The 24,483-nt window shown below is 40.1% G+C and overlaps 1 protein-coding gene across 8 annotated transcripts in view; it reads right to left on the bottom strand.

Annotated features, from left to right (window-relative positions):
- Window positions 1-23,318, bottom strand: part of BCLAF1 (BCL2 associated transcription factor 1) — a 35,000-nt gene extending 11,682 nt beyond the window's left edge. For 5 of the 8 annotated variants that reach the window (XR_012645035.1, XR_012645036.1, XM_074990503.1 and 2 more), the window contains exons 1-10: window positions 22,664-22,748; window positions 13,919-13,990; window positions 12,698-12,820; window positions 11,254-12,159; window positions 7,228-7,890; window positions 6,954-7,123; window positions 4,123-4,228; window positions 3,127-3,211; window positions 2,283-2,458; window positions 977-1,157 (exon numbers count right to left, since the gene is read on the bottom strand). Coding sequence is in view for 6 of the 8 variants with exons in the window: in XM_074990503.1 (XP_074846604.1) it covers window positions 977-1,157; window positions 2,283-2,458; window positions 3,127-3,211; window positions 4,123-4,228; window positions 6,954-7,123; window positions 7,228-7,890; window positions 11,254-12,159; window positions 12,698-12,801 (2,391 nt within the window). In the remaining 2 variants the exon portion in view is untranslated. Of the gene's footprint in view, window positions 1-976; window positions 1,158-1,983; window positions 2,149-2,282; window positions 2,459-3,126; window positions 3,212-4,122; window positions 4,229-6,953; window positions 7,124-7,227; window positions 7,891-11,253; window positions 12,160-12,697; window positions 12,821-13,918; window positions 13,991-22,663; window positions 22,750-23,089 lie in introns of those variants that run through there. The other 3 variants (XM_074990502.1, XM_074990506.1, XM_074990505.1) reach the window with 3 other exon arrangements.
- Between the last annotated feature and the right edge of the window lie 1,165 nt (window positions 23,319-24,483).

Below are 24,483 nucleotides of genomic sequence, written 5' to 3'. Positions count from 1 at the left end.
TACACTGATGGTATATATTTTCTGTATTAAAACCAGATCCAACGCTGCTACTTCATTGCTAGAATATCTAATTAAATTACTTCATTTTGGTTTTCTTGCATATGTTGCTGGTTTGGTGGTGGGGGTTGATTTATGTTTGGGTGGGGTAGGGGGTCTGACCTTTTTTTAATTTCATTGGTGTTTTGCATTAAAAAATATTGTTTGGCGTTTCACATCTCAGAAAGTGTAAGAAACACCGCACTACACTATTAGACGGTGACTTTTTTAACAGTAGACAAAGAGTTAATGGGCACAAAACAGACATCAAAACACTCCTGATCCACAAACCAGTCAGTCTACATTTTAATGGAGTGGACCATTCTGTTAATGACTTAAGAGTCTGCATTTTATTGAAGAAGAATCTCCAGTCTGCTTTACAAAGAGAAGCTGCTGAACTCTCTTTCATATTCAAATTCGACACATTAACATGTGGTTTGAACAGGGATGCAAACTTTCTGGGACATTATAGGGGCTCTCTGGCATACTTGGCTTAATCTAATTCTTGGAACAACCCCCCCCCCACCCGATTTGCTCATTTTGATCATTTTTTTCTGCTTTGTCAACTTTGATTACAGTTTTGGTTTTCTATGCCTTAAATATTGAGTCTGTTCTGGTCTGGCTATGATCTGAAGAAGTGGGTCTGTCCCACGAAAGCTCACCTAATAAACTATTTTGCTAGTCTTTGAAGTGCTACTTGACTGCTTTTTTGTTTTTGGACTTTGTTTAGTTATTTTTTTCCAAACAAAACATTCAGATCCAAACAATTCTGAGGAGCACACAATAGTGTGCATACATCAACATGATATTTCTAAAATAAAATGCTGCATGTCTTAATCTTAGGAAAATAGATCTTAGAGTCGTACTAATTGCTTAGAACTGCTTCAAGGTAACAGTAGCATATCAATGAAAGTTTTGAAAGGAGCAAAGAAAGACTTACATAGGTGCCTCTTGACCTGTTGACTCCTGGAAAACTTGGATATTCTTTCTGCTCATGGTGGGTTTTGAATTCTTCATCTCTTTCTTTCTTGCAATCCTTTTCTTCTCTTGAACTGGATGAGGCAGAAGATGGGGAGGAAGATGAGGAAGACCGAGAACGCTCTTGCTCTTTTTTTTGTTTACTGAAAAATAGAAAACATACATTGTGTTGTTTTAAAAATAGATACCCTGTTGCATGTTACACTAAAGGAGGTCTCTGTTTATGTAAAAGCTACCTCCCCCTCAGGTTATAAATCACAAATTTCATATTTTATGGTAAAATATAATTTTGTTTTTCCTCCTCCTTCCATATTGTTAATATACTGTGCAAATACTATTGCTAATTAGATGAAAACCAGCAGATTGCAAAATTACTTCTCTGGTTTTTGATTCAATGAAGAGTGACCTACTTAACTACTATTTTGAGAATAACCAAAGGGGAAGAAGGGGAAAACCCTTAAAGCAAAACTATCAAATTAATTTAATTGAGTTTCCACATATTGTTGAGAATAGCAGGTATATTCTGGGGCATCTTCGTGTGGATACCAGTACAAAACTAGCCAGTGGATGACAATATGGACACCAGAGGCAGAAAGAAAATGGGAAAAATGAAGCACAAGTAACATCCATTATATACCCAGTGTAAAGCAAGAGGGAAAAAAAACCTAATGCAAGACTGTGTATTCAGTAATCCTATATTAACACTATTTTGACCCAATTTACAAGATTTTAATACAATACCCAAAAGGTCATACCTGAAGTATCTCTTACCACAGCTATAAAATATTCACTGAAATATTACTATTAAAACTAACATTCTTCCTTAAAAAGAGCCCACCGGCTTTAGCAAAATAAATACTTCTCCCTTTTCACCCATGTTAAACCTAGATATCAGTAAAAATTCTCATACTCTGGGTGTTATGAGTTGAAAAAGTGCGGAATCAAGCATAACGAACCAAAGTTCTTACACAAACTGTATACAGAAATGTACTGCATTGAAGTCCAACCTCCTGATGTAGCCTGGATAATAGGACAGATTAATTTGTCATTTTTTTTTTCAGTGTTAGCTTGCTATTCCAAAGTTTTTGTCCTCATCCACCATAAGCCGTGTAAAAGACAGATAATACATTTTTGCTGTAAAACAAATAATTTTAATTGTTTAAATTTAAATGTTCCATTATACAGTGAAAATTGAAAGCAATTAAGCTTACAATTATAAAAGGCTAATTAGAAGCTAAAAAACCTACTTAGAAAGTTCCAATATTTACCTGTCGTCTTTGTAAGATTTGTAATCCTTGTAATCTTTTGGCGTTTTCTCCTGCTTTCTTGATCCACTGCTTTCCCTGGAGCCTTTAGAGTCCCCTCGTTCTTTACTTCGTTCTTTTCGACGACGGTCAATGTCATGGCGAAGATCAGCAGAATCACATCTTAATTTTTTATCTCCCTGTGAAACGAACAGATTTCAGGGACAGCATTTTAAAACAGAAAAACCCAAAAGATAGTGTAAATGGGGGATCCTTTTCTATCTCTAAATTTCTAAAAGAGTAACATTTGCCTAGTTTCAACACACTTCAGAACATTTAGTTGATTTTTCAAGGACAGAAACAAGAGGTTTCTCATTCCTTGCTTCTCTCTCTCTCTCTCTCTCTTTTTTTTTAAAAACTGTCTAGGAATTTAGCTTCTAAGAAAATATTTCACCCAATCACCATGGAGATCTATTTTGACAAGCAAACTGTCGGGTCTGAGAGACTGGATCAATATTTAGTACAATTTATTCTGAAGAACTGTGTTATTAGGACAACATGAACAGCTGATTAATTCAGCTACAATATCTGCAAGTGAGCTGTTTTCTTGACTTGTAGTTCTTCCATCAGCTAAGTACTGCAAAATCAGGAAAACTGAAAGGTAACATCCTGGAATCAAAACAAGAGTTTCTAACATTTTTTCCCAAGGCAAGAGAGGAGAAATAATCTAGGTCCAAGTACTCTTTGGGCTAAATATACACATGAAAACTTCAAGAAAAATATTCCAGCTTGAAGTTTTAACTCAAAGGGAAAAAAACACATTCTATAACAATCTAGAATACCAAACTAATATTAACTTATAACCTACTTTTTGACTTTCTTCTTTAAAGACTCTCTCTTCACCTGATAAACGGGTATGCTTCCTCAGGGCAGTTGGAGAGATGTCAATCCTCCTAAATGTAAAATAAAAGAAGTGTCTAGCCATACATGCAGCGGATCATTTATGGCTTTGTGTGTGCCTTTTGGATATTTGAGAAAAACAAAGAAATTAAGAGCTACTTTTATTTTTCAGCAACATAGTATTAGGTCCCTATAATCAGATAACGAAAAACCTGAGTTTTGTCCAATTAAGTACATTAAACATACACGTGTACAATTAGGACATTTTCCTTCTTTCTTATTTTCAAAGACGTAAAAGCTTTAATGCATTATGTATTTCGAGAGCTCTGTCAAAGTGATCAGCTCACCAATACCTCACATAAAACAGCAACTAACGAAATCCTTTTAAAAAGTAGAAAAAAAAAATACCACAAAAAAAAAAAAACACATTCCTTTGATGCAGAATACTGACTACAGAGAGTACATTTAACCTCACACACATTTATTCAAAGGAAGGCACACAGCCTTTTACAACTAACTGTAATGGTTAGCAAGGACATACATATGCCGTACCTTTTCTTACCTTTCAGGAACTAAAGCAGCTCTGGTTTTTATTTTCAAATCACTACAAATTATTAATGCAGTTCAAAAGCTACTAATCAAGTGAAGTTACAATAGGAACTCACATATACAGATTACAAACGCTCATGTTGTATTTTTCCACTTTCAAAATACTTAAGCCTTAATACATCATGTGAGGCAATAAAGCACAGTCCAACTGATAGACAGAGGTAGACAAGAGACTTGCCACAAAACAACACATGGAGCAGTAGTTGGGATTAGAATCCAAGAGTTCCAGACACCTAGACCTGTGGACAAACCAGTTCATACCTCTCTCAGGTGAAGAATTGAGAAAAGCATAATTGGAAGAAATAGGATTACTTTATTGAAGCAAGCAGCACCTAGTAGCGCAACTAGGAAATACCTGTGTATTTCTGGGCTCTTTTGCCGAGTGCAATGTTCTTCAGTAGCTTTTTGATATGCTGTGAACCTCTCATTTAGGGTCATTTCAGCTGACTTGAAGTACTGTTCTGTTGATTACAGAGGAGAAATTCTGTCTAGTTAGTTAAATTCCAACTACATAAGATATTTCCATTCCTGACAGAAAGGTAAATGACAAGCAGAAAGAAAATGATTTACCAGAAGAGGCAAATCTGTTAAGAGGATTTTCCATACTCTTACTCTTCTTGTAACCTCAATGGAGCAGATAACACTGCAACACGCACAACAACACTGCAAGCTTCCTCACAGGTATGTCCTGCTAGTACTATAACTAATTCAAGTAAGACACTTCCCTTTTCACTGACACAAGTTCCTCTAATGGAGGAAAAAGGAGCAGTTGTTTAGGTCCTTCTTTACACTTTGCTCAGAGGAGCAGATAAAGTTTGAGTCGGTAATTGCAGGGAACAAAATTTACAAATGTAATTTTTTAACTTAAGGCAGAATTAGTTTTGATAGAATATTTAAGCTATTTGTACATCAAGAATTACAGGTAAACTTACTAAGCGTACGATGTTTCTTAAAAGAAAGCAAATTTGCCTTTAGAAATAGAGATGATTAATTCAATATCAATTAGCGGCCCTACAGGCTGACTATATTATTTAAGCATCTGGCATCTTGGCAAACCTGACAACTTCTCTAACGTTTATTTTTTTTGGCTTTTAAGTCAGACAAAATAACAGCAACAATGAATTTTTAAAGACCAGCTCAACAAACACGTTTAAATATAAACTAGTAAGACGTATAAAGTCATGAACTATGAAATGTTACATATGAAGCAAGCTATCCGTATCAACTTACCGCCCAACATCCAGCACATGTCTCAAAACCAATCATTAAAACTTGAAACGGCCACTACAAGGGTAGTGCCTCAATCATAATTCCATCAAACCCAGGAATTTGAGCTAGCAACTCAGTTTTTATGCCTTTTTGCCAGGAAGACAGAAGGTTCAACTTTGCCTGTTTTTGCATCTTTATCTTTCAACAGCTATTTTACTTTTGTAACATGGATTTTGCCATTTCAAAACACATTCCAGGACCTAGTTACAATGAAAAAGAAATCATCACTGGGCATTTTCAGCTCCATATTAATAAAGAGCTGTTCAGACCAGTTGCAGCATACCAATAATGAAACAACCTCAGCTCTTTTTATTAAAAAAAGTTACTAAAATCGGATCACAAAAAATGTAATTTGGAAGTTTTCAGAAATGCTAAAAATTTTTAGAAACATAATGTGATATACACACACACCAAATAACTTGGCCACAGACCGGTTGACAAATAGTTACATTTCCTAGCCAAATGTTAGAATTCACATATCACATTTACAGAGAGAAAGTTTAAGTGCTTTCTTCAGTCATCTCTACGCACGAGGTTTAAAAACAGTACTCATTCAGGACCCAATCCTACACCATATAAGTCAATGGGAGCTTTGACACTGACTTCAATGAGCATAAGATCAAGTTCTAAATTCCTTACACATCAATAAGAAACAAGATACTTTGATTTCTCAGGTGAATGTGTAGTTTAATAGTCTTTTTACAAATGATTATTTTATTAAACCGTCTTTGTAACTGCTCTACAAATCCTCTTTGCAAAAATACTTATTTTGCAACCAATGCATATTACAGAAAACTACTAAACCTTAGTTCCTCTAGCTATTAATTATGTAGCACTTCTTTGGAAGTTCAGCACACCAACTTATACAGTACTTCAGATATGCTGTTAATAATGAATGCATAACTATGGTTACAATAAAACTGATCATCTGATCAGGAGGCTTATTCTGAGAAATTTAAAAACCCGAGCTCCTTTTCTTTTGTGAAAGTGATAATTTTTTATTAGTAGTTCTCTCTAAATCAGTTCATTAAGACATATGTTTAGAACCAAAAAATGTTCTGTTAACCAAAACGTTGGTGTTCAGTTCAGAAACTCTGTAAATATCCTCACATTAGACAACATTTATATTCTGTCAGACATTACTGCTCCTCTGACTAAAGACTACAGCACATTTTAGACTTAAATGCAATAAAGGTAATCATCCCACTTTACTGGGATGTTTCCCAAGGAACTGATTTAACCTAATGATAATGAATGGTAATAACTTTTGCTCAGAGAAGAATATCTAATCCATTGAAGAGGGATGAATTTGGACAGTGCCAACTAGCTACGCATGAAATTCTTTGCTCCATTGTCACATATAAGTCACCAAATACGCGAAAGACAACAAGATGAAATTACATTGTTTTATTTTTCTATATTTATTTTGCAAAGCTTTGTTCTTATATTTTTAAAAAAAAATATTTTCATAAGAGGGACACTGGGGTGTCCCAATCAAAAGATACTACAGTACTTTCACATTGTATAGAATAATTTGCCAGCAACAGAAATCACTCGCTAACCTTGAGAATTAAGAAATTCGAAGAAAAACATTGGCCAATATACAATTAAATATAAAATGGTTTAAACCTAAATGCAACATTTACAAAATTTTTCACAACTTATTTCATCCTAGAACAGTTTATCAAAGTACACAAAATTGGTATTAGTGCTATAGTGTTCTAGGATGAGCAGCGAAATCATTTCAAAGTTATTTTAAGATGAGCTCTTCTCACACGGAAAAATGTTAATAAATCAGTATGTAGAAGGAGAGAATTGTGTTGTCTATTTACTAGTTACATTAAGAAGGTTAAATTGTGATTGTCTGTTTTTCTAAATGCCAACAGTGGTATCTGCTGCAGTAAATTCAGTACATACCTTTGACATGATGAACCAAAGAGACAATGTGCTGAATAAATGACTCTGATGTGCTTTTGCTGGCTTGCGTCAACTTAATGTGGTCAAAGATGGATCGGAACTCTTGCTCCTTCTTGACAGAATGAACAAGCGTACTAGCAAGCAGCCTGTCTTTAGTCAAGGAAGCAGGTCTAAAAATGTATGCACAAGATAAATAGAAAACAGTGGTTTAAATAATGCCTAGGTAAGTTATGTATGCAGGTGAGGAAGTATACTATAAAGTAGGATAATTTACCTATTGGAATCATCAAGAGGCACTGGTGCCATTTTGAGCTTAACTTCAGGACGATGGGAGTCACTGGCTATCATTTTGATCCTAAGTGGGCTCTCCTCTCGGAAGGTGGATTTTTCTCTCGCATCCAGATTCTTGTGGAGAGGGGGACTGTAATCAAAGAGTTCTTTGAGCTTTTCAGACTTTACCTGCTCAGGTGACTGAGTTTCTTTCTTCACCATTATTCTCTCAGAACTTTTGTCGTCTTCCTTGTGCTTATCTTTTGTTGCACTAGGCCTTTCCACTACATAGCCAGTCTCTTTAAGTTTGTAACTCTTGTCTTCTCTAAATCCATCACTCTCTCTATTGCCCTTCATTGAAATTTTAGATTTGTATTTGGTTCCTTCCTCCTCAGTATTCCGGTGAGATGCAGTAGCAAAATTTTTACCCTGATCTGCCAGGACAGATTTTCTGAACTGTCCATAGTCCTCTGTCTCCTCCCCTTCAGAGTCACTAAACTTTTGTTTCCCAGCCTCTTTATCAATGAAATAATCTAATGCTTCCTGATCCTCCCATTCCCTTTCTCCCTCTGTCCTCCCTTTTTCTGATCCTCTCTCCTTCTGGGCCTCTTTCTCCCTGGCATTACCCCTATCAAGCAGGTATACTCTAGACTCTTCATCTGTGTACCTGTGGATAGCAAAGAAGAGGATGGTAACTCTAGATTGCATTCATTCCGGTTCATTTGCATTTCACTTCTGAGTCACTTCAGTATCACCAACATGAAAATGTCCAATGCGTAGTTCAACTGCTAAACATATACATTTTTTGCACAGAATTACTATTACATCCACAGGTACTAATGAGTTATTTAAAAAAAAAAAAAAAAAAAGCGAAGAAAACAATCTCCCTCTACATAAATTCCTACAATCTGACTGCTGAAATTTTAAAAGTTAGTGGTTTGTGACAGTTTAATTTTGTACTTATCTTAAAACACTTTTATGCCGGTCATTCTGACTGGTAGTGGAATCACAGAATGCTTAATATTTCAGTTTGCATTTTACTGAACCCTGACATCTCATGAACGAATTTCTCAATAAAAATGCAAAAGGGTACCATTTAAAAAAAAAAAAACCAAAAAAAAAAAACCCCAAGAATTCATTTTCAAAATCTGGCAATTTAACAAATGCACAATTCTATACTGGTATAAACTCATGAGTCTTCAGAATACTATAAATGACTATGTAAACTGGCTTTTAAGTCCTCTGTCTAAAGGCTGGCCAAAACTGGGAGCTTATACTGGCATAGCTATCTTTCTCAGGGGTATCAAAAATCCACAATCTGAGACACATAGCTAGGCTTACCTAACCCTTGGTGATGACAGCGTATAGTCAGTACAGACATTTACTCATCAACCTCACTGACACCTCATGGAGAGATGGATTACCTACAGTAAGAGAAAAACCTCCTCCTGGCAACATAAGTAGCAATCATGCTTAAAATGCTACAATAGTGCAACTGCAGCACTACTGTTGTAGTGTTTTCAATGTAGACCAGTGGTTCCCAACCTTTTCAGTAACATGGCACACTTCAATGAGCCAGACAATTCCATAGCACACCTATTTTTTCAGCTAAATCAATTGCTCATAAACATGATGTTTACTTACATTTCCTATAGTTACAATCTTACTAGAGAGGCTGGCACACAAGCTAAACATGGATCAAATGCATTAATGCAGGGGTCTGTAACCCGTGGCTCCAGGGCCACATGCAGCTGTTTGAGGACTCTTGTGGCTCCAAACACCATAATGGTAAAATAAAAAAATAAAAATAACCCCCCCCCTCCAATTATTTTTGATCAACAGTGAACATCTAAAAGTTCAACAATAAACTGAGATCTAAACAGCAAACTATGTGATTTCAAAACACTGGATAACTCTCCCTTTAATATGTGCAGGGCATCATGGGATATGATACTATATCTGTGTTTTGATCATGTTGCTAATGAAGTCTTGATTTTGAAAAGGATAAGGAAGCTTGCCGCATTCCTGCTGTGAAGGACAACGTGTTTTAAAAAAGAAAACTGAAATTAAACGTGAAGTAAAATTGGCATAACTAAAGTGGCTTCAGGAGTGAGTGAAAGTCAGAAAGAGAGTAGTACAGATACACCCATGTAAAGTGAGAGGAAACAGAACATGTAACAATTTTGTGAATGTCCTGCCGTAAACATGTTTACACAACAAATCATTGGGTGTGCACTGTTCTTAAAAAAGGGGTTATGAAAGAGGTATGATTTCACATTATTAAGGACTGTCTCGTATTCACATGCATTGAGGCTCTTGAATTATTGAGTTTTTACCAAATATAAAAAAAAATAGGTTATTTTCGCTATTTTGGTATTAGTGTTTCAAAACAACCACAGAACACACCAACACATTTTTCAAAATCTGTTCAACGCCATGCTAGGATGTTGAGTAAACAAGTAACCATTGAATAAGGCTCCCCTCTCCACCAGCCTGCTGGAGCCAGGACATGGCATTTAAACCGCATCCCCAGCTCCAACAATATCCTGCCTTACCTCCCTCTAGCAAAGAGTGGAGGTGGGCTCCCTGCCCGTTCATTTGGGCTGGGAAGTAGCATTTCATCTGCCTCCTAGCGCTAACAGGGTCCTGTGAGATCAGCATTTCCCCTCCTGGTGGCTCTGCAAAGCACCACCATGGGGCGGAGGTTGACAAACCCCGAGCCACCTGGAATTCAGGCAGCCTTGCCACATGGGCCCCAGCTGGCGCAGGGTTAGTCGATTCCCCACGGTGGTGCTGCAAAGAGCCACAGTGAAGGGACACTGACAAAATTTCAGGGCACATTTGGACAGTTCTCACAGCATGCCAGCATACTATGGCACACTGGCTGAAAAATCACTGGTGAAGAAAGTCTCAGGAAAGTGGACTGTCTTTGCCAACAAGAGAACCCCTTCCTTTGCCAGTGGTAGTGTCTACAATGAAGTGCTGAAGCTATGCCACTGTAGCAGTTTAAGTTTAGACCTACCCTAATTCCTTGACCATTGCTGAATGCATTTAAAAACTAATACTTATTTCATTCAGCTCCAACCATCTCAACACAATACTTTCATGCAAGTAGCTTCCAGTGTATTCACTGCTAGCAAAGCAAAGTATCAGCTTAGGGAAAAGTCTGCATCTTGGTGCTTTTGTAAGTACATTTATGAACAGCAATTCAGCGACTGAACAATCTAATTTCTGTTCCCTGAACAGCATGGACAGAAGCCAGATTGATTCATATTTCAATCCATTTTTATAATAAATCAAACAAAAAGCTAAGTCCATTTTCAGTAAGATATCTACTGTATTTTTATTCAGAAACTGAACATTTGATAATTACAAAAAATTTGATAATTTGTAATTTGTAATTATATTGTATTTGTAAAATTTGTAATTTGATAATTACAAAAAATCTCAGCTATCAACTTTATAAATAAATGCCTAAGAATCTGAAGTCAGCCAGCAAATATGTGCACACGTTATGTTGTAATGTTGTCCTTCCTTCACGTAGACAGTTAAGTTTAACAAATTAGCTCAAGATTTGGACACCTCATAAGTCAGACACAGGTTTAAAAACATTTTCTCGGAGGAAGACTGAGAGGACAGTTTCACTGTATGAGCTATGAAAGGCCAGTCTGTATAGAATTTTCTTTTTTAGCAAATAAATTCAGATGACACCTTGGATATAATACACCACTCCCATTTTTAATCCTTTCTTCTGAAGCCATGCTAATAGTGAATAAAACATATGGAGACATACTGTAAAGGAAAGGGCCAACCAACTGGTCCCTATGGATACAGGTAGGTCAAGACTATTTAAAAATATCATAAAAACGAAAGCTCTTCAAGTGTGAAGCTTAAGCACAGCTAGGCTGAAATTAGTAAGCAGTCAAGGCTGTTTCACACTCCAGTTCAGAGGCTTCTAGGTAAATTAAATGACGTTCAACTGATGGAGCAGGGACATCATAAGATTCAACAACTTTTACATAGTTCTTACCTTTTTAGAAACTTTCCACCCTTTGCAGTTTCTTGTTCCGCAGCTTCAGGATAAAATGAGCGCATTCGAGCCTCCTCACGTGGAGCACTCTGTGAAGGGATTGTCTTTCCAGGACTTCTCCTTAAAGGGATATTATGCAACGGACTATTCTGAGAAGGACTGTAGCGACTGGAACCATTTCCAACAGAACCAGAGCCAGACCTCTCGGGGCTATGCTGAATGGAATGTGAATGCTGAGGTGTATTCTTAGCTGAATGTACTGTGCTGAGCAATGGGGCATCAGAGCAAGATGAACTCTGACTGGGTGGGGAGGCAACAGAACCACTACGGGGTGACCTTGGACTGTTATCATATGCTGAAAGGCCAGGCCAAATGTCACCAGAAGCTGCTGATGATTTGTTGAAGTCATCAAGAGATTCACATGGGTCGTGTTCAAACGTATCCTTCGGTTCATCTTGGGATTTACTTTTTAGAGGGCTATCTTGCAGAGGAGCCCCCTCAGTTTTCTTGGCCTGCTTTTCCAGAGACCCACGTCTTTTGGAAGAGACAGGCGACTTGCTGTATGGGGATGAAGAACGAGATGAAGAGGACCTTGGCGACCTGGAAGATCTGTAAGATCGACGAGACCTGCTCCTTGACCTCTGGGAAGAAACAGACCTTCGCTTTGGACTTCTGGAACGTGAACGACCACGCCTAGGGCTTCGGGAGTGTCTTCGATTCCAGACAGGTCTGTAACCTCCACGATGATATCTACCACCTCCTCCTTGATAATACCCTCTACCTCTTCCTCTGTAACCATAGGGGCGTCTCATTCCTCTATTATTCCTGTAATCTCTGCGATAATCTCTAGAATAAACACGATCTCTACTGCGAGATCGTGAATATGTCCTGGACCGAGACCTAGAACTGAAGTTAAAAGAAGAACTTAGTACCTAATTCGAAAAGTCCTGTAAAATAAACAACAATACTAAACCCTGCTATCAAATTCAGTTTTTTGGTAATGCACTAAAAAGCTCACGAGAAATTACCTCTACAATTCATCTTTATTGGTTATGTTATGTATAATCTGTAAAATAAAAAGACCTGCAGCTTGATGGTGCAAATTAAGTCAGTACAACAAGTAACTTGTGATTTTAAAAACTATCTGAGAGACCATGATAAGCCTCCAGGAAAGGAACTAGATAAATGAAATACCAGGTCAAGGAAGGCCAGGGGGAGATTAGGAAGCATAATTCCATGCTTGTCTTTCACCTTCAAGTAGAATAAAATATGAGGCACTAAATGATTACAGGCTCTAAGATCAACTAAAACTAAGTTGAAACTCCAATTAGAAACTAAATTGAAAAATTCACTTTTGCTGAAGACTGTAAAGTGGAGGTATTAAAAAAGAGCATCTAAACAACACAATATTAAATCAAATTAGCGCAAAGAACCATCAATCTACCTGTATCGCTTTTTTCTCGAATGTGATCTGGACCTTGATCTAGAACTGGACTGTGATCTGGACTTTGATCTTGAAGAATGAGATCTAGAATTAGATCGACCCATTCTCTTCAGTGGATTACTTCTAAGTAAATGAAAGAATAGCAGAAAATGGTCAAAAGGATAATATTAAGATACTGTTATGTCATCAGTTTGGTTCTTAGCAGCGAAACAATGTGTAATCAGAATGATTTTAAGTACGACTGTCAAAAAAATCACAATTAACCAACACTGCTGAAACAATACAGGGAAAGCAACATTATCTAGCAATTGGATAATCAGCAAGTTCAGTTAACTGGCATCTGTCAGGCCAGCTGTTTGGAAAAGGGAAGTAGTTCATAAATTTTCACCGTGACTATTTACCACTACTGGTTATACATTTATATACTACATTCTAGACCACATCCAGACAAAATCTGGCCTGCTAACACGCAGGATCCAGTCTATGGGAGCCTCAGCTGGCTCCCTGCCTGCCCTGTCCCCACTGGGTGCTCAGAAAAGTCAGCTACAGGGCTTTACGAACACTGCAAAATAGAGGGATTATTGAGGGGAGACTTCTCATGCTGCTCCTCCCCCGCAGCATAACCTTGCAGCTCCCATTGGCTGGTTTCTGGCCATAAAAGCTGCCTGTTTGCAGGACAGGCAACATACAAAGTACCCCTCTCCCCTTTCAGAAATCAGTTTAGAGTAGCACACGTGGCCCCTGCAGCTGCTCTGAGAATGTGATGGAGCATGGAAGGCAGGGAACCCTGACTAAGGAACCTGCTGGGCTGCTGGCTGGGAACCACTCACGTAAGTGCTTCCTGGCGAGAGCCTGCCTCTGGCACTCCAGTTCCTCCCACCTCCCCAATCCTTTGACCCCTATCTTTCTGCACTCCTACCGTACATAACCCAAACCATCTGCACCCATACCCCACCTGCAGTCAAAGCTGAAGCCCAAGGATTTCACTCTGAGTATCAGACCTCAGGTTACATCTGCCATCCTGAGGCTGAAGCCCTTGTGCTTCAGCTTTGGTCTATCAACCCAGGAAGGTGCAGCTCAGGCTTTGGCTTTGCCCTCCACACCCTCTCCTGCAGTTTAGTAGTAATTTTTATTGTGAGAAGTTCTCAGTGCAATGGAAGTTTGAGAACTGCTAGACCAGAAATACAAAATTGACAGAAATATCCAAAAAGTCCATCTTACCTTAAACCTCTAGATGTTAATCAATGAAGTGATTTTAAAAGTCTCTAAATATGCACTCAGAAATTTTAATTCCTGTAAAACAAAAATTATTTTGAATGTTATGCATATTTAGTTGTCTAAAAAGTTTTCTGTAGATCGATGTAAGCAATGCATTTGCATTGCCACTCAGGAGAGATTCACATGCAGGCTAGTTGATTAGCAGAGTGCCCACAGCTAAGGTTTTTTGTTTCTCCTAGTGGTGCACATAAAAAAATTATTCTGCAAATAACAGAAGGAAATCCATGCATGGATACAAAAGATTAGAGAAACACTATGGGGGATAAGGCACAATTTTGTTCAGAAGGGTTTATAACTATATCATTGTGTTCAAAAAACATCACTGAGGAAAATGCTATAATCAGGGTCTAACCCAGGGGTCAGCAACCTGTCTCTCCCAAGCCACATGCGGCTCTTTGGGACTTCATTTACTGCTCCAGATGCTGACTCCTCTGCAGCTCCCTGCCCCGCCACCACTGAAACTACAGCATGGGATTGGCGACCTGCCACACATTTGGTGTGGTTTATGAATTAAATTCAGTTGGTTTAATGACCAGCAGCTACAGGGGGGCTCCTTCGTTGTGGACAGGGCTGTGGGAGGGATCCAGGTCTAGCCCATCTGGGCCCCAGAAGAGAGCGATCCAGTCCCAAAAGGATACACTAGAGGTGGCAGTTCTGCGATCCCCGCCCACCCGCATCTTCAACCACACTGGCCAATGCCGACAACCTCCCTCCTTTCACCTGGACAGCTGGCACAGATCAGCAGCAGGGCAGTGCGCCAGGGAAGGCGGGCAAACCCAGGGACTTAAGGAGTGAGGAAGGCAGAACAGACGATGGAGAGGGAATTGGTGCTGCTGGGTCTCTAACAGGGGACTCTCATGCAGCCACCACCAGCCCCTTCACCTGCTTCTGCCACAGGAGACAAGTGCCCCCCAGGGCACAGCCCAGCCACAGAGCTTGCAGGAGCACGTGGTGGCCTGGGAGCAGGGGAGAGAGGGACGCATGTGCACAATCTGCTGCCTCCAGTTCCCAGCTGCATTGAACGGCTGAGCTCCAATCTACGGAGCACAGAATATTTGGCAGCTCTTATAGCTGGGCTGAGCCCCACCAGACAGCTGGTTCAGTGTAGGTCAGACAGATTCACCAGCTGCCACTCCTACTGTTCAGCTCCTCGGAGGATGGGCCCAGCCTGCTGCAGCTAAGTAACAGCATCCTGGTCCCCTCACCAGCCCAGCTCCCTGCCCCACCACCACAGGGAATGTGCCAGGGAAGTTTTCAGCAAACTTTACTCCTTCCCTGTGGCCCCAAGGAGCCCCAAGTAGTTCATTCAATACAAGCAAATATTAATGATTATTTTAAAAATTCTGTTAGATTCTGAACTCTTAGCTAAATAGCAAATATGTGATCTCAAAACACTGGATAACACCCCCCTCTTAAAATGTGCAGTGCACTTTGGGATATGATACTGTATCTGTGTTTTGATCATGTTGTTAACATAGTCTTGATTTTGAGAAGAAAAAGGAAGCTTGTGCCATTCCTGCTGTGAAGGGGAACGCTTTTGAAGAAAGAAAAATTAAACATTAAGTAAAATTAGCATAATCAAAGGGGGGGGGTTAGAATGGCTTAAAAAAAAGGGAAATTGAAGATGAAAACAGAGAATTTCAAACTGAATGGACCCAATCCTTCACATTTACAGTGGATTCAGCTGGGTTCCCTTTATGTGTCATTTGCAATGACAAATTCGCCAACAAAAAAATATGCTATTTCCAAAATATGCTACTTTTGCCCAATGGTATACAGCTGGAGATGTCAGAAAAAAACCATGGCAGAGCTACTATGCAAAGCAGAGCAAAGAAAGAACATGTTTGCAAAATGGTCAAAATTACCAACTGGCAGAACTGTTGCTAGTTTCGTGATGCTCAAAAAATTGTGGAACAAAGAAAGCCATTCACCGATGGCTAACGTATAAAAGACTGTTTTATCAAAGTATCAGAGCAGCTGTACAAGTGATTTCAAAAACAAAAATGAAACTGTTCAGAAAACTGGAGATCTGCTGCCGTCTGCAAAGATGGAGAGAGAGAGAGAAAATGGCCACAGATAGCAGCAGCCTGCTGATTATGGTTATTATTACAGCCCTGGTCTTCTCTCTTGCTTGTGATGAGTCTAGTCATATAAATGACATTGCACAAGTTGCCCTTTTCAGCAGATATGGGAATTCTGAAGGACCATAAGAGAAGCCTATTCAATTGCTACTGCTCAGAGGCCAAACAAGAAGATATTTTAGGCAATCAACGATATCTGGAAAAAAATGTAAGAAACACTAGCCACATCATCTCAGTCACAAATGACAGGGCACGCTGGGTTTTGTCTCTGTCTCAGAAAACGCTGGATCATGATGTGATATAATTTCACTGCATAATCCATCAAGAAGCACTCTGTACAAAAACATTTCCACCTGAGATAACAGAAGTGATGACTCTGGTAATGCAGATCATCAACAAAATAATGGCAAAAGGCTTGAACAACGGTCCGTTCCATGCACTTCTTGAAGAGATCGAATGACTATATTCCAACCTTCTCTAGCACAACAAGATACAGTGGCTTTCCAGGGGAAATATGCTTGAGTGTTTTGCAGTCCATCTGGAAGAAGCGAAGGTGATCATACAGAAAAAGGGCCATGATTATGCAGAGCTGACAGATCCTACGTGGCTACGGAAATTTTGCTTCATAGTGGACATCACCTCACATTCAAATGGCTTTAACAGAAAACTACAAGGAAAGTGAAATACAGCTCTTTTAGAAGAGGTGCTATCTTTGAGAGCAAGAACTAATATTGTTTGTTAGAGACACTGAGACAGGTTCACTGGTTCATTTCCCACCCCTGAGGCAATTCAAAGAGGCAATTCAAAGCGGCAACAAAGTACAAGCTTAATACAGCAAACCTAAAGAAGGTGATACTGAAAATGCCAAAAGCCTTTGCAAGGTGATTTCAGGAATATAGAAAGGCAAAAGCAACTTTGTCATTTGTGCTGAACCCCTTTCAAGCTGATAACGCTGTACTGAACTTTTCAGCATTTACAGGAGTAGAATGAGCAGAACAGAACTGGAATTGGTTGGTTTGCAGGAAGGACAAGGACACGTGGACTTCCAAATTCAGACACTTGAGGACTGAAATCGAAGATCTAGAAAGGCAGAAGTCTACCCTGGCACTTCAACACAGATGGACTGAAAGACTTGCCCTTAAAAAACAAGACCAAATTGTGTCTGAAGTTTGGAATTCTTCACCGGATGCCCATAGTAACATGAAGAGATATGCATTTGGTATCCTGTCCATCTTTGGATCTACATACCTGTGCAAGTATTTTCAAATATGAATTTCATAAAAAGCAAACTGAAAAACCAACTGAGCAACGAAAGTCTACAGTCCTGCTTGAAAATGAAAATGACAGCCTACTCTCCAAATACTGAATGACTCTCTAAAGAAACTCCGGAGCGAAAATCGTACTAAAATATTAGTAAGCTGAAAACTATCAGTATACTTAGGATATAAATAAAATAAACACCCTATTTCATTGATATTAACTGACATTAAGAGTGCATTTGTTTGAAAAGATAGAATTGTCCTTGATATGGTTACTGTATTTGACCGGCGGAAGCAGATGACATTTAGTGTCCTCCAGAGAGAAGATCTGCGAGTGAAAGTCAGGAAGACAGTGGTATAAACACACACGTAAAGAGTGAGGAAAGAGAATGTGTAAAGAGTTTTTGAACATCCTGCAGTAAACATGTATCACATTACAAATCTCTGCGTATGAGCTGTTCTTAAAATAGGTGTTACAAAAAGTATGGTTTTATGTTATTTGTTAAGAATTGTCACATACTCACATGCATTGCAGCTCTTGAATAAAGATTTTGTAACCAAATTTGGAAAAAAAAATGGCTTTTCACTATTTTGGCTGCAGACCCCTGGTCTAACCAGAATCATCTTTTTAAATCACATCAATGAAAGCTCTGTGCTCCACCTAACAAGGCTATTAAATATATATGGATGCTGAAATAACCAAAAATATGTACAGGCACTTAAATCCTTATTAAACAAACTTTTCTTTTAATCTTATGGGAGCATAAAAGCTATGGACAATAATCAACTTTTGCCAGCTACCATTGTTATTGGATAAGAATTTTAAAACACACAAGCAATCAGAATGCCAATAGCTCATCAGGAAAATATTGCACCAGAACTCAACATTCCATGATCTGTATACAGAGTCCAGCACAGAAAGTTCTTCACAAAGATTCGGGTTTCTAGAAACAATCACATTTTAATATATCACATTTAATTGCTGGCTTATGAGAGTTAACAAAATAGGTCTCAATTTAGGTATTTCTGCAGCCCACAGAATCATGGTATCCGAGTGCCTCACGACCATATGTAAATTAAGGGCTTACGTCTACCGCCCATGAAATGGGGATTTTTCCAACCAATTTTAGTATTTAATAGGGTTGATGCATACACAGTTCTGATCCCAGTATTATTTAAAAGTTTTTCAGGGAGAAAGACATTTAAGTATCTATACATGTACTCATTCAAGCACAGCTGTTTTCCAAAAGCAATTAAGTGCTTCTTGAAAAAGTCAAATTCTGACTAAACTCATGTACATAGCCATGCCTTTAGAAGAGTAACAAGTTTCTAATTTTCACAAACGTCTAAGTTCTTTGGAAGACTACCAATATAAAATACCTTGGTTCTATAAGATCAAATTAAATCCTCAGACCGATAGCCTGTAATTTGGGATCCTGCTCCTCTGTGAATCTCTGCACCTCCACATTTGCCCCCAGCTCTCCCAAACAGCAGCAGAACAAAACAGAAGTCTGTCAGTTTCAAACACCTGCTTACAAGATTTTGAATTGTAGCAGCAGATAAAACAATTTTAGTTTTATTATATTTTTGCTTGCTTGATATAGGTTCATTATACTGTTACCATAAGCAACATACGCTAACGCTGAATGTGAATTTCAGAACTGTGCATGCAAGAAATAGCTTTGTGAGGAACAAAACTTTATAATTAACACTGTAAAAATCGATGGTCCAAAACCACCAAGACCACCTCTGAGATTTTTTGCAATCTTTATTCTTTTATGAACTGGGGACAGATGAAGAAAATGTTTCTTCTGTTATGCTTTGAGGAAATTTAACATATCCAGCAGCACACTTTCTAAGTGTGAAAGATTCTCAGCAGAATCAAGCAGATGCACCCAACACGATCAGTTTTCAGAAAGTACAAGCAACAAGTGATCCAGGGAGTTCAGTCACTGACTACCACTGGCACCTTCTATGTTTAAAAGACCCATGAAAATGGACAAAGGGAGCAGAAGTGGTTATGTTTCCAAGTGCCCAACTTTGGTTTCATGTTCCTAGTTGCCTCACCAACGTAGACAGAATATAACTGTCATCTTAAAACTGTCAATAAAGATACCGCACAGAATTTTTTAAAATGTATATTTTGGAAAGTTATACCTATCCACTCTGACAGAAAAACCATGGTACCTGAAACTATGTACTTCCTACCATACACATCCCAATTTTCATGAAGTGCAATTTCAGCACTGTACATAAGACTCTTGCCCTTGACTAGTTATTTTAAATGGTTCCAAGACTTGACTTTAAAATCGTATTTAAATTAAACTCATAGCAAAGGTTGATGTGATTCACACAGTGTTGTTTACAGTGTTGCTAGAGCGATGTTGGTCCCAGGATATCAGAGAGGTAAGATACGTGTGAAAATCTCTTTCATTTGACCTTCCGTTCTGAGTTAGTCCATTACAAATATTACCGGACATACCTTGTCTCACTAATGTAAGACTATTAAAAAATGTTTTCCTTTTCAAATTTGTATCTCTGACAGCCAAATATTTCATCAGCTAGCATTTTTGGACAAAAACAGCAAAATTTACTACAGAAAACATCCCCCAAAAAGAGTCTACCTTTCCTCAATGTGGATTTTTCTCATATGTACACAGATTACTGTTCTACATGCGTATGTGGAGCACTTAGGAACAAACTGGAATAATCTATATAATGTTGAAATACTCATTACAATTAATACATTATTTTATGCAACAATAGCACAAATTTCTCTTAATATATAATGATAAAAAGTCTACCCAGCCTACCCTGGGAACACATATAAGAGACAGGGAAGTGATATTATTTCATTTGGTGTGGCATACTTTGTTGTGTTTGGGCACAACATAGACTGAAAAGATTTGGGCAAAACACACATTTACTATATTCTCAATAGAAAAATGACAGGACAGATACTCTACTTCAATTTTCAATTGTGTGCATACTTTCAGATTTTTCAATATTGTAAGATATCTTGTATACACACAACAGTCAGATATGCAAAAAGTAATCCTGGAGAAATGCTACACCACTACATACTCTCAGAATTCATGCCTCCCAATCCCAGCTTTTTTCACTCCACAGACAATACATTATGACCAAGAGGAGCTGCAATTACCTCTTTCACCAACCAGGGGCTGCTGTGGCACCAGAACAGAAGACAACTGGCACACTGTAGTAGTCAGTTGCCAACAGAAAGAAAACAGAGGCTGCTTTTTTCACACCAACTTGCCTGTGGGACTTGATGAGGGAGGACAGGATATGTGGAGGAATGGACAGAGTGAGGCACACAGGGCTCCTAAGGGGAGGAGAGGAGTCACAGACAGGGGTTAAGAAGAGCTAGCTGGGGGAACCGCCTGGATCAGAGATTGAATGAGAATAGAGGGTGCAGAGTCACATGAGAATGGGAGGACAGTGGAAGGACAATAGGAGGATGGGTGACAGCTCAGTAGGGATGCAAGAACACACAGGGATGGGGGAACTAAGATGGACAGAGTTACAGGGGTTCAGGTGGAAGGCGCAGGAAAAGTAGCTGATGGGGAGTGCAGAGACTAGGGATGTTAAATCCCATTTACTTGATTAATCAGATAAACACTAACTTCAACCAATTAAACAGGTCGGGAGCGGGGTGCTGGGCTGTAGCATCCCCCCCTGCCACAAAGAGGGGCTGCTCCGCAGCTGGACTGGAGCATCCTCACTCACAGTACACTGGGACTTCTCCAATCTTGCTGAAGCATCCTAGCCCACTGCACAGAATTTTGGTGCAGAATTCCCTCCAGAGTAAAATGAAAATGATTGCCTTTATGCTATACATACAAAATATGATCATTACAAAATACAGAAATAGGGACAAGCTGAGAAAGTGAAATAAAACTGATTTTCTCCAAAATTATTTGATTTGAATCCTTATTTCTCTTGAAGTAAAATAGGATACTAAATGTACAAATATTTTTATAACTGACCACATGGTGGTAACAGCTTGTTTTTTTTATTCTGCTTGCAATCAATATACTACAGCTATTATTACATACAAGTACAATTTTATAAAGATGCCTAGATTTATTTTATGTGCAATTAAGAGTTAACACCATATGTTTTGAAGAACTCTAACAGTCCATGATTTAGATCTGATGATAATGAAGGTATTTGAAACAGCAAATCTAACACACTAGTTTTGACCTAGAGGCCATCTGGATTGTGTGTGTTTATTTTTAGAAAAATCATTACTATAGCCTTAAAATAGCTTTCAGTTTTCAGCATTTTACACATGCCCGATCCCTAAAAATTTTCAAATGGATATGTACATGCATTATCTTTGGAAATTGTAGGCCACCGCAGACCCCAAGCTGAAAACCACTGCCTTAAAACGAAAATAGCCATTGTAGAAACCGTCAAGGAAGTGCTTATTTCCCTCGGTTCCTTCTATAACTGAAGATAATTACTCCTTTAACGAAGCGTTAGGCTAAAAGTTTTGCTTCCAAATCTCCGCTCGGCTATCACAGTTGAACTGACTTCACAAAAGCTGATGGTGCATTAAATAAACACGAAGCCAGTTCCTCTTCACTGGGCGGGGCAGGAAGGAGGAGTGAGAGTTCACCGAGTGAACAAAGACTCAGGACAAGGCAAGCGCCCCTTTTCAGCTTGGACGCTCCCTGTATTTGGTGTCACCGGGTCAAATTCCCCTGGCTGGCGGCGCTCGTGAACAAAGCGGAGGAAACAGAATAGCGTCAGCGCCACAAACTGAATGGCTCCCGCTGGAGTGGCCATGGCTCCCTAAGCCGCTCCCCACACGCGCTGGCTGAGAGCCCGGGGCCTGCCGGGAGATAACGCCCGGCCAGGCCGGGCCACTGAGAACCCCACCAGTCCGTTCCCGTTCGCGGGCTCGCCCCCTACCCCGAGCTCCCCGGCGAGGCCGGTCCCCTGCACGCTGCCCGCCTCACGCTCACTGCTGGAGGGGGATGGGGCGCTCGCTACGTGCCGGGCCCTACCCGCACGGCAGCAGCTCTCAGAGGCACGCGGCGTAACCCCGTTTCCCGCCCCTCCCCCACCGGCGGGTAGTCCGGTCCGCGCTCTTGCAGAGGAGACACGCGGGGGTCCCCTGCCCCAGGAGCGGCTGCTGCTTCCCCCTCGCCGGCGGCCCGGCCGCGCCAAACATAAACCCGCCAGGCACAGGCTGCGTGAAGCCGCCAGCGAGGTGGCGGGCGCCAGCTGCTCCCTTCCCTCCGTCGCCGCTGTCTGAGTTAGCCGCACCCGTCCTCTGCCCTCATCAGGCAGGCGGCGCGCCCAGCTGCCCGCTCCCTTACCGCAGCTCGGCCGCCATTTCCCGTCGCCGTGAGGGAAGAGGCTGGGAGGAGAAACCATAGAGTAAAGGGGGGGAACTACTGCGGCGCGAGATTATAAAGACACGTCACTTCCGCTCTAGGCTCAGCGAAGTGGCGCACTCATCACCAGCCGCCATGTTGCCTCGGGCGGGAGCGGCAGCCAATATGGCGGCCACTGCTTCCGGGTTATTTAGGTGACGGTAGGTTCAATGACATGACATCCGGGAGACTTCGTGACCTAAGCAAGGCCTGGGGCCCACCCCCACGTAGCGACCTGCAGGCCAGGGAAGGAGCCTAGCTACCTTTTGGCTGAGAGCAACGGCTACAGAAGGATCTTGGAGCAGCCCCTTCTCCCACCCCTGCCTCTACGGAGTGACCTGCCGGGGACAGCCCGAGAGAGCTGGTTACCTGTGGGTGGAGGGGTGCAGCCATCCACAGGTAGCTGGGCAAACGAGTTCTCTGTAGGGCGCAGCTCAGCCCTCGCTCTGACTGATCTGATCTCTCTTCGCTACGGGAGCGACGGAAGGAAGGAGATCTCTTAACAGCGCTTTACTGCACTAGCTTTTGCAGCAGATGTTTACATCTTGCTTTGTTGCAGTAGAGCAATATGAGAAGAGATAGTAGAAGGGAATTTAACTTACTGGTTCCAGCACTGCCACCACAAAAGTGTACCATGGCTGCTCGTTTTATGGTACTGGAATGTTGCAAAATCGAATGCAGAATAAAGTAATGGCTAATTTGAAAGGGTTTCTAATTTTTGCAGGTTTACGTTTGATGTGTGATTACCTCTCCACAAGAAAGAGTTCCCTTTCTTCAACTGCCTTTCTTTCTGCACTAGGGGCATTAAAAAGTATCTTGTCTTCTCTCTGATCTTATAGAGAGGTAGCCACGTTAGTCTGTATTCTTGCAAAACAAACCAGTAGTCATGTAGCACTTTAAAGACTAACAAAATAATTTATTAGGTGATGAGCTTTTCTGGGATAGACCCATTTGAAGAAGTGGGTCTGTCCCAGGAAAGTGCATCACCTAAAAATTATTTTGTTGTTCTTTAAAGTGCTATAGGACTGCTGGTTTATTTTATGATCTGATAAGTTGTTTTACATCCATCATCGTGGTCCCATATGAGCTCTTGATGCATAGAAGAAGAGTTGTTCAGACTGAAGAAATATTCTATGTGTTAGATAAGCACATTCACATTTCCAAAGCTGAAAGGGGAGTTTCTCTCTTGGAGTATGTCTTCACTATGTGGATGATCAACCCAGTCCAGGTTGATCTTCTGGGGTATGATCTTGCATGCATAGTAGTGATGCACTAAATCAAACTATCTGGAGCTGACAGTCAACACCTGTACTCCTCAGTATCACGAGCTGTAAGGGAGGTGGATAGGAGTTTCTCTCATCCACCTCCTTCTGTGAGGACAGCCAGATAAGTCAATTCTAGATACTGTATGTTGATTCTAGCTGTGCAATTGCTGTAGCTAGAGTGCATGTATACAATTGACTCTAATGCCTACTATAGACCAGGCCTGAGAGTCTGTGGCAGGGGTTGTCAACCAAAATAGCAAGAGACGTTTTTTTTTAATTTAGTAAAAACTCAATAATTCAAGAGTCACTGCATGGGAATACGAGACTGTCCTTAATAAATAATGTCAAACCATACTTTTTTGTAACTCCTATTTTAAGAACAGTGCACCCACAGTAGTTTGCAATGCAGTACATGTTTACTGCAGGGTATTCACAAACTTTTTACATGTTCTATTTCCTCACATTTACATGGGTGAGTTTGTATTACTATCTTCCTGA

This window comes from Carettochelys insculpta, chromosome 3 (genome assembly GCF_033958435.1).
Source record: "Carettochelys insculpta isolate YL-2023 chromosome 3, ASM3395843v1, whole genome shotgun sequence".
In the NCBI taxonomy this organism is placed as follows: Eukaryota; Metazoa; Chordata; order Testudines; family Carettochelyidae; genus Carettochelys; species Carettochelys insculpta.
This window is presented reverse-complemented; position numbering and strand designations above follow the sequence as displayed.